Source organism: Rhincodon typus, chromosome 32 (assembly GCF_021869965.1).
Source record: "Rhincodon typus isolate 14 chromosome 32, sRhiTyp1.1, whole genome shotgun sequence".
NCBI lineage: Eukaryota > Metazoa > Chordata > Chondrichthyes > Orectolobiformes > Rhincodontidae > Rhincodon > Rhincodon typus.
In genome coordinates, this window is record NC_063363.1 from 12,007,051 (window position 1) to 12,027,302 (window position 20,252).

General features: G+C 39.3%; 1 protein-coding gene across 3 annotated transcripts in view; it reads right to left on the reverse strand.

Moving 5' to 3' along the window:
- Positions 1 to 627: 627 nt before the first annotated feature.
- Positions 628 to 20,252, reverse strand: part of cadm1a (cell adhesion molecule 1a) — a 405,153-nt gene continuing 385,528 nt past the window's right edge. For all 3 annotated transcript variants that reach the window (XM_048615517.1, XM_048615519.1, XM_048615520.1), the window contains 2 exons: positions 8,726 to 8,854; positions 628 to 3,390 (listed from right to left, as the gene is read on the reverse strand). In XM_048615517.1, coding sequence (XP_048471474.1) covers positions 3,272 to 3,390; positions 8,726 to 8,854 — 248 coding nt within the window. In that variant the 3' untranslated portion in view covers positions 628 to 3,271. The remainder of the gene's footprint in view (positions 3,391 to 8,725; positions 8,855 to 20,252) is intronic.

Here is a 20,252-nt window from a genome sequence, read left to right on the forward strand (position 1 = left end):
CTATTGGGACTCCATAAGACGCATTCTAAGTTTTGATTGCTTTAACCTCTCCGTGCATCTTGCTTAATTTGCCATTTGCATCTCCCATACCCCTCCTGGTTTCGTTCAAAGCAGCTCTCATCTTGTTTTGCAAAAACTTGGTCACCATGGATTAAACACCATTTCATAATTTTATTAATGGTATATTGAAAGCACAAAAGTAACAGGTAACCTGTCCATCACCTCATTGCTGTCTGAGCTGCTGCACCTGCCTAGATAACATCAGTGATTATACTTTAGAAGTACTGCACTAGCTGTGACATACTTTGGAAATGACCAAAGGTGCTGCATAATCACAACTGATATTTTCGCCTGTGCTGCAGCAGTACTGTTCAAAAGGGCTAAAATAAATGAACAAAAAAAAAGGTTTAGTAACCTTGACCTGATTTCAAAAAGCCACAAGGATGAAAAGTGTAGAAATATGAGAGAGTGCAACATCATCTTCAAAAGCTAGGGTTAATACAAATTACAGCTTCGCGCTAGACCTCAGGGTGAAAAAATATCCAACTGCTCAGTAGTGACATCCCTCATCTTGACTGATGCAAGACAGAAATCACAGACAATAATCACACAATAGAAAACCAAAACTTGGAACATTTAACTTTTTTTTATTAAGAAGACAAGAACGCTTCAGTAGTTTTTCGTAATTTTTTTTCCTGTAAAAATGGCATACATGAACTGATACAAAAAAAAATGGTGTGGGAACATATGAGAGATTCTATCAATACACAAAATTGCCCATGTACACCAGAAATAAGAGATGGTCTAAGCAAACAGCTTCAGTGCCTAAAGATCAAACCTATTGGGCATATAAACACAGCAAGAATCTTCAACTTCATCAATGCTTTTTTTTTAATATAACCAATTTTGCACAATACTTGTTTCGCACGTGACAAAAACCCAATTCATTAGAACTAACTCTATACAAAGTAATACATTTTACAAGTAAAACAGTGCACTGCATTTGGAAAAAAAGAGAGGGTTCACACAAAAACATGTACAACTAAAACTCTGAATTTGCCACGTTTTTTTCAATGTGTGGGGGGCATTTTTTTGCATTCTGCCCGAGATGCAAAAGCCTATCAGAACACATATTCCTGAGACATGACAAATTTGTTCAATTTTTTTTTTAATAGAAAGGCCTACTTCAGTAACACTGCTAACACTATAATACAATTTAAACTAACGGAGTGGGAGAAAATTACTGCAAATGACTGAGAAACTATGTCAAACAGCAACGAGACACAGTAAATCACTTCTTGAGCATGTTATCACATTCCCTTCACTGTTGTGGTGACCCTTTTGCTTATGCAACTGTATAGAGATCTGAGCATTGGTTATAAAGTACATGTATCATAATACTTAAGCTGCTCAACTTTTTTTTTGTCATTTTCTTGGAACTCAATGAGGAGGTTCAATAAGAATCCTCATTTTAAAGCACAACGCTCCCCCATTATAACCTCCCTCCGTCCTTTTGTACTCAATTTTTTTCTCCCCTTGGAGACACCTTAGTTAGCACAAGTTTCAGTAGGAAGATTGAGGACAACTCACCATTGCCATTCCTGTTCCATTTTACTCCTAAAGGTATGATAGTGTTTCGCACTTTGTAATGTTCATCCATTTAAAATAAAATCTCAAAACAAAGCAAAAATTTAAAAAAACCTAAAAGAAATACTCTTCAGGTAAAGCTATGTCACGTCGGAATTGGGCCGTTAATCTTCTGGCAACCAGGAGAAGAAATTTTGCCTTCCATCAATAAGTTAATATTCATTAACCTCTATCTACAATTTAGCTCAACAGTTTAGGTGGTAATAATTTTAACAACTGCCTAAAAGTTTTACCTTCATGTCAAAACTGTGAAATGCCATTTTCAGAATTTGCAAATAATTTCTTTACAATTTTCAACTAAAGCAATAACGAGATACATCAACAGAATCTGATTTCCTCTGCAAAACAAGGAAACATCATTGCAGAGAAGAAAATGCTTATGCTAAAACACAAAGGTAATTTTTTTTAAGGCAGCTTCCACTTTTCTTTAAAGAGGCACTATCCCTTTTTTTGATGGCAAACACAGAATCAATGTAAAATTCAGGATACACACAGAACTTCCATTAAATACTACAGCCTCCTGTACAGTGTTTGATTAATTTTAATTAAATCTTTAAATAGAATACGAATAGCATTATACAATGGCACACGAACTAACCACTTGCATCATTGGCTTGATTAAAAAAAATACACTGCTCTTTTTAAAGAGATCTACGCGCACAGTCCATGTAAGCAGTGGTTGATTTGAAGAGGTTCTCGGATATAAACCATGCACAATGAACAAAGGGATATGCCTTTTTAAATCATGCTAGTGTTTATGAGCCAAACTGTACTGTGTGAATTCAGAACTTTAACATGTAACATTTAACGTTTGCTCCAGGCAGTGCTCATCTTGCCTCTTTTGGGGGTCGTGAGTGGGGAATAACCTCGCTGACAGGGAATCATGAATGTAGATAGCTTTCAAGTTTTTTGGCAAACAAATTAGTGAGAAATAAGGCCAATTGGGAAAGACTGATGAGATCTTTTAAAACAACAGCTGTCTGGAACAAAGCTTGTTCGCACTGTGATAACTCAAAACTGTCCACTTGCTAAAAGGCACAGACCTCAGCTGTCAGGTCTGGTTAGAGTTGTTGTTGAAAGTTCTGTCAGTTGCCCAGAACACAGCCAGACAGTTTGAGGTATCCTACATCGCACAGTCTATATATAGAGAATGAAATTAGAGTCGATCTCGCCACAAGAGGCCTCACTTGCAGAAAAATGCTCGGTCCATGTACCTCTGCTGAAATTGAACTGCCACACCAGCTCACCCCTCACAGACAGAGACAGCGTGTCAACAAAATTACTTTTAAAGTCTAGAAATGAAAGTGAGCTTGTAAGTCCACGGAGCTTCCAAATGGCAATTCAAAGGCTGGAGTGTTTGCAGGGAAAACAAGGCACAGAGTTTTCTGCAAATGAGAGAACTAAACTAAGTCCAAGCCTGGCGCGGCATTTACAGAGGTGTCAAACTGCGGAACTCACTGGGCTCATGAACATCGTTCCCCACCCTAACACCTAACTCCATACACACACATACACACACACACACATACACACACACACACACACACCTCAATCATGACCATCACGCTTAAAACCAACTGCAAGTACGTCTACAGTGAGACACCTCAGTGTAACCACACTCTATTTAGATGAAGTACTCTTTCTTTTCATCAGTGCTGTTCTGACCGCCCTCTGCATTAATAATGGCAGTGTCCGCATCCGCTGCATCATCCGCTCCTTTGGCTTCATGTGTGAAATATGTACCTGCAAGATATCAGAAAGCCATCTATTAGCAACCCTCAGTTCAGGTTCTCTCTTCTTGTCCATGCTCACTGGTGACCACAGTTATTCTTGGACTGCTAAAACCCAAAAGAAATTGCTAGTATATCGCTCCATCCTCGTTGCAGAAATGAGTGTTCAGTGTCCACATGACTATGTGCGAAAGTAAAAATTCATACTTTGGTGTTCCTGAGATTGGGCCAGGAATGACCAGTTTAACCCTGCATCTTTGCACCGTGCGCTTGGTTTAATGATGCCTTCAGTGTCGCTGGGTCAAAATCCCAGAATTCCCTCCCTAATGGGAGTCAACCCAGGGCAGGTGGACTGCAGTGGTTCCAGTAAGCAGCTCCGCATCACCATCTCAAGGGCAACTAGGGACGGAAATAAATGCGGGCCAGCTAACGATGTCCACGTTCCACAAATGTATTTAAAAAATAAATAAAAAATGAGGATGCCACTGGCTGTCTGAACTGGGAAATATTTCAGAAGTGTTTGAGAAGTCCACTCCAGGAATGTTAAAGTGAAGGACACAACTGCACCTCTTAGGTGCACTCCAATCAAGACTGCTGAAACTGTTCTGAGGAAGGGTCACCGGACCCGAAATGTTAACTCTGATTTTCTCTTCACAGATGCTGCCAGACCTGCCGAGCTTTTCCAGCAACTTCTGATTTTGCTGCTGGGACTATGATTCTGCAACAGGGATCCTCATTCAGGCGCCAATTTCTAATTGCAATATGGAATATAGCATCAATATAGACAAAATGTGCTTGGAGGTTCTCACCACAACTATGTTCAGTACATTCTTTAAAAAATGTATTGTTTAATGATTATTACTACGAAATGTTCTTACAACATTTGAAAGCACAAGCAGTTGTTTGCTTTCAATTCCGTCCCGTCTATGCCGGGACAGGATATCTCCTTGGCATGAATAGGTGGACTACTTCCCCAAAGCTTCAGCTCAGATGCCTGTGCTGGCAGTGCAAGTTGATACCAAGACAGTGAGATCAACGCTGCATCTGGGATCAACAGTTTATCTTCTGACCAGTTGAGACTGAAGGACCAACTAACTGACAGTACAACTGGATGAGTCAAATCCCAGAACTAAAGTTGGCTTAATCGATCGCATTTTTAAAAAAATAGTTTAGTCAGTTATGGCAGCAGTTAGCAACTGAATCATGTTCACATGAAGCTGTAGATTGTCTTTGACAACAGGACAGAATTTTGTTTCTAAAAACAAAAAAAAAACAAAAAAGCTACCTGAATATTGAAAACAGAATGATCTTAAAGCATAGAAAATAAGCCATTCAGCCCATCAAGCCTACTCCACTATTCACCGTGATCATGGGCTCTATCTCAACGCTGTATTTCTGCTTTCTCCGTTAGCTTCGTTACCTTTAGCTTCTAGAAACCTATCAATTTCTTTCCTAAATATATTCAGTGACATTGTCTCCATAACATTGTGGTAAAGAATTCTATAACTGAAGAAATTTCTCCTTATCCCAGTCTGAAATGGCCTATTGCATATCCCAAGACCGCTCCCCCATGCTCTGAACATCCCCCTTCCCGATCTCTCACCCCCACGCTCTGGCAAGACGAATCATCACCCCTGTATCCAGTCTGCCTGGACCCTGTCAGAATTATACATGTTTCACTGAGATCCCGTCTCATTCTTCTAAATTCTAGTGAATACAGGCCCAGTCAACTCAATTGTTCCTTAGCTGACACACTTGTTATCCCAGGAATCAGTCTGGTGAATCTTTACTGCATTCCATTCATGACAAATACGTCTTTTCTGAAGTAAGGAGATCAGAACTGCACACAATGCTCTAGGTATGGAGTCACCAAGACCCTAGACCACTGCAATTAGAATTGCTAACTTCTCTACTCAAACCCTCTTACAATGAAGGCCAACAGGCTGCATGCTTCTCTTCAATGACCAGTGAAGAAGAGCACACACGTCCCTCTTGCACGTCAATATTTCCCAATCATCCACCATTTCAATAATATCTCACCATTCTGTTCTTCCTTCCAGAATGGACAACTTCACATTCATCCACAATATAAGCATCTGCAATGTATTTGCTCCCACACACACAAGTTACCTAAATCAAACTGAAGCCTTTTTACTTCCTCCTCACCACTCTCACTCCCACCTAGTTTTGCTTTGTGTTTGGCGTAGAGAAATGTGTGAATATTAATTTGAATCTCTGTTCCAAATTGTTGATATATTTTGTGAATAAAACACAGAGCAGAAGTACCAACTTGCTTCCAGACACTTTCCATTACAGAGACTCAAGTTCAAAGAAGTTACATCATTATCAACCCTTTAGGGTTCTACTCTACTGACTGCGGAGACAATTCGGTGAGAATCATTTCCAAATCTGATGTGAAACTTTTCACAATCTGAGAACATAAATTTTTTCAGTTTTAGTAACCTGTGGTTTACTAACCAAACACTTCTGGTCTGGATGATTCACAAATTAAACTCTTCTGCTGAGGTGACTGGTTCCCTCAACTGCCCTGAAAGAATCCTCATAGGAGAGGAAGAAAACTTGCTTTTGCATTCAACTCGAGTGCACTCTAACCTGAATTAGAAGAAAACTTGCTCATCCTAGATTAAGCTGAACTGAAAACAAGACTAACGGCTTTTTACATTTACTGTACCCATCATGAACTCAACTGTATAAACATCTTTCTATTAACGCCACAGGGGTCTGTGATTACTTGCTTTCTGACAAATGCTGGTGACTTTTTTTTAATAAGAAATTTCTTCACAGAATATTCATCCATCTCTCTTTTGAAATCCAAATTTCAAAAATATTTATAATATATAAATTATGCACATCACAAGGGGGAAAGAAACAGAGGAATAACAAAGGAGAAAATTATTCAAAACAAGTACACAAAAAAGAGATAAAGAGGAGGAGAGAATGCATAAATTGAGAGAAACGTTAGTTATATCTTAAAATCTCCAAGAGTTTACCTGGTAGGTGTGAGATTTCAGATTCTTGTCTGGAAAGATTGAGTAGCATTAAAGGAATACAAGTCTCATTACTAAAACGTTCCTTAAGCTGTTAAGCACGAGCCTTCCAATATCGGTGTTGATTCACTGAGATAATGCGGCAATTTTTTGAACTTTACTGACAGGTTGATGGTGGACCATCCCCCTTCACGAGGTTTATGTCATATTGTCCAGCAATGCAAATCATTGCATTTTCTTCGCAAGCTGAACAATCTGCATTAATCATCATGTGCAAATTAAGCACGCCAATGCTTTACCAGAAAATTCTGGACCAATGTTAACAGCTTGCGAGGTAGTGGTTAACTGGAATTATTCCATGCAGGTTGCTGACTGATGTGTTTTGAAGAACTTTATAAGTGCTGAGGCAATGAATTTACCTAAATACCCTATCGCCAATGGGTACACACGAAAAAGAATAACCCTCTGTTGCTCGTCTTCTTTTTCAAGAAAGAAGATAAGTTGCAATTTAAGAACCCTAACAAACTGCTGGAAAATGTCAATTGTTTGAAGTTAAAGGCTATCACCAGATAGTTCTCAAACACTTTGGATCCAGTGACACAGTAGAGCAGTGTGCAACAAATGCAAAAGAAAAACAAGCATGGCTTCCCTGGGCCCTGAACTCGTGCACAGACACAAAGCTTTGCATTGAAGACAAACTGGCGCCTATGTCCATATATCTGCCATTTAGTTCCAATTACTTTTTGGCATGCGTTGATTGTATAATCTGACAGCAGGCACACCAGTTTCAGAGTAATCAGTAATTTATCTTAACAGAGCACAAAATTAGACTTAAAAAAAAACATGTACCAAAGACTGACCACTACTATATACTACCACTGGGACAGCAACCTTTCCCTCAGGGTGATGGATTTGTTAATTATATTTGCTTTTGCGATTATGGGAGATATCATTTCCCAATCCTGTGGTTTATGATTTATACATGGCCATACTTTGTCCATAATCTGTTTAAACAATGACATTTAAGTATATTTTTGGTTTCCACTGTGGGGACAGTGCGTGTGTGAAAGAGAGACAGCACGCGAGAGACAGAGCTACATGAGGAGTTATAATCACAAAAGCACTGGTGCATGGCATAAGCTGAGCAGTCACAGCTGAATGCGATGCGAACAGAATACATAACTTGAATGCAGATTAACAAATCACAAAGATACAGCATTTCATCACAGGCTCACTAAAATCAACTTTAGCGCCAAACTATGGGTTTTATTAATTAGCTACTTCCCTGAACTTCATGATATACACTGTAGAGGTGTCAATGACATAATGAAAAGTTCTAAAGGGTTAGGGACATCTCACCTCTCTAGCCCTCACCCAGGGACTATTTTAAAAAGCAAAAAGAAAGAAAGAAAGAAGTGAATAAAAAAAGTCACTGTGGCTAAAGGTGTTGCAGAAATTTTCCATCCATTTATGACTGCCACCCACTTTCTCACATTGGCCCATCAGGTTTAAGTGCAGTAACTGAAATTACCTGAAGAGTTAAATGCTTCAAATTACTTTTGAAAGGTTGCCTATGAAGGGGCTTGAACTAATTTTAAGATCAGCAAAGCAAACTCAAGCTTAAGTGCCAGTACTGCTGCCCTACCCCATGCCACCTTCATGGCATCCAGTATCACTTCAGAAGCAGTTTGCCAAAAACATCACACAATCCAACCTGGCTTTCCAGTGCACCAAACAATCACATTATTCATCTTTACTGGTTAATACTGTAGTCCTGGGCAGTTCCTCTTGTTGATACTGTACAAATGATGAAATCCAGGCAGTGATACAACAGGTCTGACATCACAGAAATCAAAGATACAAAGGCTATGTCCAAAAAAAAGGCATCAGACTTTGAAGATCAGGAGGATGTTTTACAATTGGACCTGGCGCTAGACTGCCCTCTAATGGGAGGGAGAGCAGCCTACTGCAGTGGGCTCAGGCAGTGTGTTAATAACTGCTGATGGTCAATGGGCATGGCGATTACATGGAAGTGAGATGCTTTCCTGGACTTCATTACTTGGAAGGAGAAAGGGTTACCTAGAGGGTTGGTGCAAATGTTGTTCAGCCACATGGCCCATTTTCTCCTGCCATATTATTTGGCACAGGAAATCCATGCCTGCATCTCTCATTGATATCAGAGCAGTCATTTTTAAAAAAAAAAAATGCAAATTTCTGTATTCAGTGTGTAGATACATTTTCAGAAACAGTACAAGGCAGTTTAGAATATTGATTGTAATTCATACATCGATTCTAAATATTCTGACAATGATTGCACAGGCAACCTTCTTCACGGCTTACCTTTGTGTCTTGCAAAATATCGGCCAAGTACAATCAGCAGGCACAGAATGGCAAATACAACCACAGCAACCACTCCCCCGATGACAGCATGGTCTACAGACCTTGGAACTTCTGTGCCTGCTCTAGAGTCTGTCAAAAATTGAAAGCAAGAAATCACTGTCAGAAATATTTTTACAGTGCCCATAATGAAGTGACTGGGACTCAATAAAGACGTCATTCAAAAATAACACTTTCTCCCTTAAGAACGAGGACACATATCAAGAAGCAAACATCCATTCTCTTCCCCACCACCCCTGTCCTTTCACCAGAATGATTTATTCTTTAGATTTACAGCACAGCTTTTAAAAACAGTCCAGTGACGTTTGAAAGTGACATAGCACTGCATTTCACTTTTTTATTGCTTTAGTTTGTGGAAGCTAATGAATAATTTTGGACAGACTAAAGCAAAAAAAAAGAAACTCTCGCATCATTTTTGAACATTAATGGCTGATAACAAGAACATAGACAAACATCATTGACACAGATGAAAACACATGTATTTAACTGCTTGGCATTTGTCAACAGGTTCTGACTAATGGCTGCTGTTCCTGTTCATTAACAAGTCACAAACAGCATGAAACATGACCAAGTTGACGCAGTATGTTAGTGAGTTTCAACTCAGTGTTACTACAAGCTTTGCAGGAAGGTGCGTATGAAACTTCTATGAAAAGCCTGTTTGAATTGTAAAACAAAACTCCAACAGTGCACTCGTAGACAGCATTTCTTCCAGCCTGGTTGTGGCCCAGAGTACATTTGAAGTATAGAACAGCAGAAGAAATTCTACCAATTATAGGTGGGACCAATTTGAAGTGATGAATTAAAAATTACTGGCACAGCACTTAAGCCGGCTGAGTGGCTAGTAATAATCCATTAAATCAATCTAATAACAATACTGCAAAACTGTGATAATCAGAATGCGAGCAAGCAATTTTTTTTTTAGACACAGAATTCTCTTTCAAACCTAATAGTGAAAACCAGAAAGACAACAAAGTACTGGATTGTCCAGAAGATTTACTGCCTTTAAAAACATACTAGTAACAGCTCAGGTAAAATATTCCAACTTTTAAATCATTTTTAGCTCATACCAAGTAAGCTGCCATCTAATTCTCTCAGTATGTAATACTACTTGGTCAATAAATCTGTCTTGGTCCCAATGCTGAAGGGAGTGAAAGATATTAATTTAACCCATACATAAAATGCGCAAGTATTCATCAGTTAATTTTAAAGAAGATTTATATTGATCTCCCTGAAGATAACAGAAAATCCTTTCAAGGCTGACTACTGTGTATAATAATGCTGGAAGTTTATTGATCAGGTGTGGAGAAGTGTGACAACTAAAGGTGATGCTGCAGCTCAGTGGAGAGGACATTGGATTCATCACTTTCCTGTAGAATTTATACCTTCTATATTCCATCAATTTACTATCTAAATTAATGGTAATTGATTTCAGTGTACTAACCTTTGGCTTGCCAGAAATTCTTTCAAATAGACAGATGAAAGCCTAATGTAGCAGGCTAAGGGGTTAAAATTGGAAAGAAAACCGGCAAGCACATTCACTGAAAAATGAATGGGCTTCCTATTTTGCTTGGGTGTTTGGATGCTTCATGGTTGGAATGCTGAATAAGTTAGTAATGAAATGATGGGAATCAGAGTCAAATCGCTACCTCAACTTGATGAACTTTTATTTTCAGAAGGGCAAAGTCAGTGTCCTAAATACTAATCTCTCACACACTTCTGCCTTCCTCTAGTCTACTCATCAATCACTTATATAGTTCTTGGCTTGGCTGCTAGATAATGAAGTTCAGAGATGGAAAAGTTAGCAGGGACTGGAGCAACAACTCTCATGTCAGATTGGTTTAGTCAGAGCAAAGTCACTGAGCCAGAAAGATTACAAGTTCAAGCTCAAGCTCAAGCTCACTATGCAGTTCAGTACATAATCTAAACTGACATTTCAATGTAGAATTAAGGGAGTGGCACTTTTTTTTGAGTGATATTGAATGGAGACCCCTCTGCTTGTTCACATGGTCGTATCCTATGGCAGTATGCAAAGGACATGGATAATCTCTTGGTGCCTGACTCCAGAGGAAAAAAAACTAAATAGTCATTTATCTTAATATCTTTGGTTCCAAACTGACAAAAAACAGACATCACACTGGACTCAAGTGCTTTGGCACAACCTTTGCTAAGAACTACACTATATAATATGAAAAAGGAACAAGAGTAATCTACCCAGCCTTTTGAGTTTGCTGAATTATTCATAAGATCTTGGCTGATCTGATTTTAATCTCAACTCTACATTGCTGAATATGCCCAATAAATCTCTTGTCTCTTTGGTGATCAGGAAATATCTACCTCTGCCTTAAAAATATTTAAGCATTCTGCACCCACATTTTTTTGTTGAGGAATGGAATGCCAAAGACCTCACCCCCTCAGAAATTTTCTCACCCTCATTTCTGTCTTAACTGAGCAACTTCTTATTTTTAAGCTATGATAATAAGATATTGAATGATACAAAAAAACACAAACTCTTCCCCAGCCACTAATATGGAGCTATAGAAGGATGATTTCAAAGGCGTCGGTTATTATGGTTGGAAAGCCAGAAACGATAGGAAAATTAATAAAAGAAAAATATGTCGACATTCCAAGACACTCAGATTTCTTGTAATTTATTGCCAAAATTAACCTGGCCATGCCTGACATCATAAAATGGATATTCTGCCAGGTCACACCTTCTAATGGTACAGTGCCTTCATAATTTCAAGGAATATAACTGAAGAGGTATTTTTACAACCTTACTTGTATCATAAACCAGGATATACCGCTCTGAATTTAATGAGTGATCAAATCTCAAATTACATTTACGAGTCTTAGCCACATGATACAGTGATAGACCAAAATGGGTAATTTCAGTGTTAATGAAGGGTGTTGCCTTTCTGATTACATGCTTGGGCATGCAAACATTCCTCCTGAAGTAAGCCACTATCTTAACCCTCAAATTGATAAGTGAGGACTACAACTCATCAGCATTCATGGAATTCAGACATATCTGCAATAATGTATATTAACATACTTTTTAACTGGAGGTGAGAGAAGATTTTGGCATAGATATTGTAACTCTGACAGTTAAAAAAATTCATCCACTCTTCACTATCCATCAATTTTATTAATGTAATCAGACAAGGAGTGGAATTGTGAGCAAATCTTAGTCTTTTCATCGAGTGCAAGCTATTATAATAGAAGTGGGTGGCATGGTGGTTAGCACTGCTGCCTCAAAGTGCCAAGGTCCCAGGTTCGATTCCACTCTCGGGTGACTCGTCTCTGTGGAGTTTGCACATTCTCCTTGTGTCTGCATGGGTTTCCTCCCACAGTCCAAAGATGTGAAGGTAAGGCGGACTGGCCATGTTAAATTGCCCCATAGTGTCCAGGTATGTGCAGACTAGGTGCATGTGCCATGGGAAATGCAGGGTTACAGGGTCAGGTGTGTGAGTGGGATGCTCTTGGGAGGGTTGGTGTGGACTCGATGGGCTGAATGGCCTACTGTCACGGTGTAGGGATTCTATGGTTTCTATTCTAAGTACAGTAAAGATCACTGCAAATCTCACTGTAAGAACACACTAGAAGATCATACTGGCCCTTGAGCATTCTAGCCGACTTTCTGCTACAGCAGTAAAGATACGTTGCAACAACAGCAATGAAATGCTGGCGAGACCCTCATCTGGAGTATTGTGGAGGGATACGCTTGCCATACAGGGTATGGTTTGAAGGTTTACCAGATTAAACTGGGGACTGGCAGGATTAATTTATTAGGAGATTGAGGTAACTGAGTCTGTATTCTCTAGAGTTTCAAAGAATGATTGGTGAGTGCATTGAGTCTTATCAAATTCTTATCTGATGCGACAGAATTGATGGAAATATTTCCCTAGCTGACGAGTCCAAAACCAGGGGACATAATCTCAGTATAAGAGGTGGGCCAATTTAGACTGAGATGAAGAGAAATTTTGTCACCCAGACAGTGGTAAACCTTTGGAATTCTGTACTCTCAGCATGGCTACAGACGCTCAGTTGCTGAGCATGTTCAAGAAAGCAATTGATTGTCAGTGGTCTCCAGAAACACTGACATCGAGAGATACACAGATAGCGCGAGAAAGTGGTGGTGATGATGATCAGCCATGATCTAAATGTATGGCACAGCAAACCCAATGGGCTGAATGGCCTAATCCTACTTCCTTATCCTATCATACATTAACCCTGTCAGCCAAGGAATCAGTCTAGTGAACATTCATGGGGCCACCTTCAAGTTGAGTATATTCCTAGTTCAAAATAGGGATAAAACTGTGCACAGTACTTCTGATAATGTTTAAGCAAAGCCTTATATAAATTGCAACAAGATTCCATTGCTTTTGTGGCCCAGACCCCTTGTAATAAAGGCTAGCGTACCATTTGCCTTCCTCAATTCCTTGCTGCACTAGCATACCAACTCTGTACACCCTGTATGAACACAGCCAAGTCTCTCTGATCATCAAAACTTGAAATTATTTCACACTTTAAGCGAGAGTTATACAGCAAAGTCTAGACTGGGCTCAGCATCATGGTCGACCAGTCAGTCAGTCAGTCCACTCTCACTGTGTAGTTTACACCCCAAGGAGGGAGGACATTTCAGTGAACTGCTGTAGAGCCATTTCCCCTTCCCCAATCCCAGAAACTATAATGAGACCTATTCCTGCAAGATCTTTGATTACTCAAGTCATTGGTGTGAAATGATGGATAAAGCAAGCTAAATTAGTGGGTTAGGGGTGAACATGATCCCATCCACAAGTAGGCTGCCATATTTAATCTTGAGAATATCATAATGCTTTAGCATTAAACTTGCTGATTACTGGCAGGAAGCAAACAAACCCATTGAATAAAGCTGCCCACAACTGGCATTCACTTTCACTTGGTCACAATCACGACGAAAAAAAAAAATGTACCAGAAGGAATTTAAGATTAGAAACCTTTTTGGGGGCTGAGCTGATATTAGAATTAGAAATAAAAAGCATCCTCACCTCCAGACTCCCCAGAACACTCCACAAATTATTGCCTTGACCTTTGAGTGGCTGAAAAATCATGAAACTGAACATTTCTATGAACTATGCAAAACCTTTAATCTTGAAAACAGATGTTCTTCAAACACTGCTGCAGACCTACAAATATATTATCCACAGCCGCATGGCAGAACTTGCCATTCAAGAAACAGAGTTTGGTATTTTGACTCCAGTTTCTTCGAGATTAAATCTGTTGCACAGTTCCAGCTCTGTTAGCTTCCCCTCTAGTTTAAACAGTAATAGCATTACATGAAAGTAATACGCCTACATAAAGCTTCCTTTCCATGGCAGGGATAAAATTGCTACCTGAACACTATCACACCAGAATTCACATTAAAAATTTTCAAAGTGATAAAATCATGAAGCAGGTTTTGAAGTGAAGAAGGCTTCTTTCTTTAAAGGAAAGAAGAGCCACAGATTCGATTATGCCTCCTGTGCCATTATTTATTTGTTAGTTTATAAATCAATTGAAAAAAAATTCAATAAAGCTGCAGACTACAAAACTAAAAATGACATTTAATTTGTATTCCACAGATTCAGTGCATTTATATAATGGGATTGCTAATTTCAATTTGGCAAAACCTAGTGCAAGGATATCACTCCACTCTGCGACAGCAGAAATCAGGAACATATTAATTTAATCTTTCGTACACTTGCTGCATTCAGAATTTTTGTTTCAACAGAGAAGCCTGAAGATTAAATGGGTAACTCTGACTTAATTGTGCAGGCGTACTTGCAAAAACAAATGTAATACCTTCGGTTGATGCCACCAAAGGGTAGCAGGCAGACGGAAAATAGGTGGGGACCAAGGATTGATCATTCAACAATATCAGCGGTAACAGCTCAGTGATTCTCTGGCTATGGGTAAGTCAGTTAAGAATAGCACCACATGACAGCAGTTCTAGCAACTGGATGGCTGTGGAAAGGGGTTAAGACAAGGATGCTGTGGATATTTGACCAGTCTCAGAGGCAGTGTACGAGTGATAATAATACTGGGCAAATTGGGAAGATTGACAGTAGACAGACTACCTCATGGATGATTGGTAGATTTAAAATGGGCCTTCCATGAAAGGCAATGGTTACAGGATCAGTAGTTTAAGATTTAAATCTGAGAGAGACAAATCATTGTTAAGCAAAAGTATTAAGAGATATGGGCCAAAGACAGGCAAATTGGAGTTAAGCCACAGATCAACCACTGAATGGCAGAAGAGGCTCAAGGGGCTGAATGGCCTACCGTGCATTCTGGGGTTTCCTCATTTACGTTACCGGTTTTCTATTTTCCAAAGCCACATGCTTTCCTGGAGAAAACTTTCCCAGCTATTTTCCTTCACTTTGTCCGTTCCACGTTCCATTTTCCTGGTGTTTTGCCTCAAGGATTAATAATATAGAATGTTCTGCCATTAATCAGTTCTCTTCTTATTCCCAAGGGAAGATACCATGACTTCAGGGATCATCTATCTTAAATATTTTCTGCCCAGATTTCTCTCTACTCATTGTTAATTCTCTTATGAACTTGACATCATTAACAGTATTTATTGAGTTCTTTCGTCCTTCTCTAAATTTCTTTATTGTTCCAATGTGTTTCTTGAAGTCTGGATGTCTTTGTGCTTCCTCCCAACTCATGTGCTTGAATGTCTCTCTCGCACGCACACGCATACACGCTCATGGTCTAACCCACAGACTCCAATACTTTTGTAGGCAATCTGAGCTGGTATTTTTACATCCTGATCTTTCCAAATGTCTTGAGGATGGGTGCTGTGATTAATTATCCCAGTCAAGTTTCTTTCACGCTCTTAACAACTTTAATTGCGCTTCAACACTGAAATAACTCCAGAAAATCCCCACTCTGCTGTAGAGATCAGAGTGCCATAAACCATGGCCACTCAAGGGCATATTTTTCACTGGTGATCTTAGTGTATTCCTGATTCTGAGCTAATTCTAGAAAATTGATAGCTCAGAAACAAGTGTATTTTCACAAATACAGATGACCCAGTCATGCCAATATTTTGTGACAAAAGTGCAAGTGTTACATTCCTTCCCCTGTGATCTGCCACATTTTTAAATCTCAGTCTATGGTTACATTTAGAACAGTAATCTTAATAAAGTACACTATCAAAACTTGCCTGAAAACCAAATTTGTCCAAAAACCAGACATTGTTGAAATGTGACATTTATTTTCTTTTAAAATTTTACTAAATTAAAAGTGAATACACATGGACAATTCACTTGGTACTTGTTATCTGTTTTGCTGCTTGTGTGCCAGTCTATTCCCACAGTCCAAATAAGTCTTAACTTCATCCTATCTAGTTTTGCCTGAACTGCCCAGTGCCTGAAGTTGCTGACCTGAAATCAGGCAAAATCCAAAATGGCCTTGGGCTGAAATGCTGCTTCGGTTAGTACACCTGTATCAGTTTATGCTCGACCACTACTTTAGGCACACAAGTTTAACAAAAGGATACAACTAAGCTAGTGACCAAGGTAATGTTTTTAAAAGCTGAAAGTTCACCAAAGCAAAGGGGTACCAAAGATGTGCAGGGTAGGTGGATTGGCCATGCTAATTTGCCCATAGTACCCAGGAATGTTTAGGTTAGGTGGGTTAGACATGGGAAATGCAGGGGTAGGGGAATGGGTCTGGGTGACATGCTCTTCGGAGGGGCAGTGTGGACTCTTTGGCCGAATGGCCTCTTTCCATACTGTAGGGATTCTATGATTCTATTCTATGATTCTAGTACATGGGTAATTGGACTTCATGTTCACGGTGGGTGGTGGCTCAGGGGTGCTTTCACACCGATGTTCTGCCTCGACCACAGTATGAGTATATATAGCCAGCTTTCCTGTTAAATGACCTACCCTATGTCAACTGTTTCATTTTGGAAGTTCAAGTGGAGGGATGCACTATTGTGCCAGTTATCCTGAACATACCATTATGTTAACAGTTAAGTAGTGACTGAAGCAAGAAAATGGCGTTCAATCGTTCAAGACTCCAAATTAATCTACTGTGGGCTCCTCCCTCTTTCCACCACCTGCCCCTCTTCTCCAAATTCACCTCCTGTGACTCATCACTATAACCTCATTGGCATGAGGAGAGCTTTGAGGGAAGGTTAAAGAATGCAAAAGGGGAAAAAAAAAATCAAAAACTTATGCCAAGGAGTGAGGTTGGCATCTCAGAGGTAACATCTTCATTGCATTCCAGCAGACATCTGCCAAGATGGGGGCAGAGGACCTGCAGAAGGTAATTTTATTTCTTGTCTCAAAATGGTGCAAGAACCACCAAATGAAAGGACAATGTATGAAATAGAATCAGTCATCTCTTTGCTGTACATGGAGATATGGAGCTTATAATGGGACAGTGATTATTCAAACCATTAAAACAAACCCCTGGATACCTTTCATGGCATATCTGAACAGGTATTCTACATACTCAAAGCTCTGCAATACGATTACATTTTTGTTTTAAGTGACACAGAATTTGCACTTTTGCAAAATACAATTTATCACACAAATTACCTTTAATTTCTGCAATTTACGCAATACTGTTGCTAATAAATACCATTGCAACTTGAGTAGAACATTCCCTGCCAGTACGAAATGATCTTTCTATTATTGCTTTCTTCAGGGCACCTAATGAAATTAGGAAACCAACATTTCTCTTCCTTATAAGGTAAATTTATGTCTCACAACCCCTGCTTATGCTCGGCCTCCTGACTCCTAATCCACTTTTAGCGAAGACAAGTGAGCTTGGTACCGACTACTGATGTATTCGCACAATACTCCAGAATATTTTAGCCTTTGTGCTGAGTGACTGAGCAGGGGGTAGAAGTCTCACAGGCATTGGAGGACTGTCATCTTAAATACAAATAGGTTTCATAGGGAGAAGCTAAGAACTACAAAAGTCTTATTTATGTTTAAATCACTGACTGCGGGTGACTGTTCCAGTGATCTATTTTGCTGTCTCCACCATCTCTTCTAAAAGACATTGACCCGAGCTAGGCAGGGTTCCAACTGTGGCCTCAGTCAAGTGGTTATGCTTCATGACTGTGCTTGATGTAATGGCAGCCAAATCAATGCTGGAAGGCCTGAGGGACTAAGTTGGTCCTTAACCCTATGTCCAAAGGATCAGGCAGCACAGGATCGCCACCAGGAGCAGGAAGCCCAAGTGTTTGAGCAAAGGACGCAACACAAGCCAAGACCTGAATGAGCAGCGTCATTCACCAAGTTGTGCCTTTATACAGCAACCCATTGTGGGAGATGTGAAGGTTCACTTTTCTGAAATTCTGTGACCCTAGCGTTCAAATTAAAAGTTTAAAAAAAACCCTGAAACCCAATTAACAGCATAACTTGAAAAGAATTTAGAATTTGTACATTTGTTTATTTTTAAAAAGGGAACCGTTACTATTTGACACATTGCGTAGGAGGTTACATTAGTAATCAGTGCACACTGGGTCACTGTTTTAAAGAAAATTTCAGCATTAGATAATCAAAAAAAAAGACATGAAAAGTAAATCAAGTTATTAAAGCACAAGTTAATAGTTGGTGTTACTCAACTTGCAATTTAACCAACAGGGAAATTAGCAAGCTGATCAAAAGGAATATTTTCTTCAAGTCTGGCGAGAAGGTAATAAAATCTTATAAATTATTAAGACAATAAATTAATGCTGAAGTAGGGAAAGGTTAACAGGTGCATGAAAGCCTCGATTGTATGTGCTGAAAGCAGCCTAGATGAAGATGAAATTACAAAGGAGAATGCCATTCTCATTAGGTGAAAGGGTAGGCTGTGGGAAGGGTCAAACAGGGGGCTTTCATTGCGAAGTAATTGGATGAAATATCAGACCAGTCACTTGGTGACCTGCAGTATTTCTGCTCAGTGAGGTTTGCAATCCTTGGCTGCCATGAACGGCAACGGTTAGAGCTTGACAGCCCACTCCATTAAGCTTAGAGCTGACAGCTCTCATTTTGAAATTAGTTTTTAAAACAGATTACAGAATTATTTTAAACTCACAGTCCATTCAAGAATGCCCCTCTTCTGCTGGGATTTGGTGAATTCACCCACATATTTTTGCATTGTTAGGCTGTCTTTGGGTGTAAAATGAGGGGAGAATTTGGTTGGCAACTCATTTTGAGATTATGGCATCCAAACTCTGGCATTTCATGCAAGTTTGTATCTCCATCAAATAATCCCAATTATTGCCAGGTTCACAACCTGATTTCGTGCACTAACTCTCAAATGCAAATCCATTACATTTGAAAAAAAAAGTGCACAAGGAGGAACATCTAATTCTGAAACAAAAATAGAAATAGTTGGAAAAACTCAACAGGTCTGGCAGTATCTGTGGACAGAAAGCAGAGTCAACGTTTCAAATCCAGTGACCCTTCTTCAGAATTCTGCTTTCGTTGCATAATAAGATCACTGTGTGAGAAAAAGGGTAGACTGCAGCAAAAAGAATCCTGCACTTAAGGCCTAGAGTTGGTAACAGAACTAACCGTCTCATAACTCATCTTGAAACTTAAAATTGTTGTCATATCAACAAACAATTTTGATTATTGCTGTAACATCTGGAAAGACGAGTTACTTGCTTAGGCTGGTTAAGGGAGAGTGTGGGGCAGTGTTGAGGAGCGTAGCATTTACTTTCTGGGGTTTGAGGATACCTGCAGTTATCAGTAGTCTGTAATCTTTTCGCAAGTTATGTTAACCACACTGCATAGTATCTCGCACATAGTGCAATGGTTCTGACACAAATGACAGCAGGGACCAATCAGTTAAAAAATAAATTATGCTTTAAACTCCCTCACAACAGATAAATGCAGGGGAAGGAAAACATACCAACTTCCATCTGGTAATTCAACATTAAACTACACACTTTCTTGGGCTGAAATTTGGCTACCTTGCTTGATACATCAATTTGTAGATGCCACATCTGATTATGCCTTTGATCATGTTCAGTCCTTTGCTGCTTCACAAACACCTGCAGCTCATTGAAAGAACCTCAGTGCTCATTTGTGAAAAATTTTGGGTCGACATTTTCAGTTTTTATCTAATATTTCGCTAAGTTATCAAATGGTTTACAGACCAAATATTTACTTTTTTTAATAATGTGAAGGTTATACAAATCTAATATGAGATTTCTTGACAAAATTCTTTGAGATGAGATTTCACAAAGAATGCAACGTCAATTTGCGCTTCTCCAGTGCAATCTTCACCCAATTATCAGAGGTAGGGGTGGATAAATGGCTAACAGAGTGAATAAATTGACTGTACTACTGAGATTCCAGATGGTGTATTCCATCGGGTGTTGGATTGAAACTAAAAAAAGGAAGGATTTTTTGAAAAAAATCAGCAATGGGTCGAGTCTTCATAGATTCTCTGCTTGCCATAAATATTTCCCCACTTGTGCCTATCTAGCTCC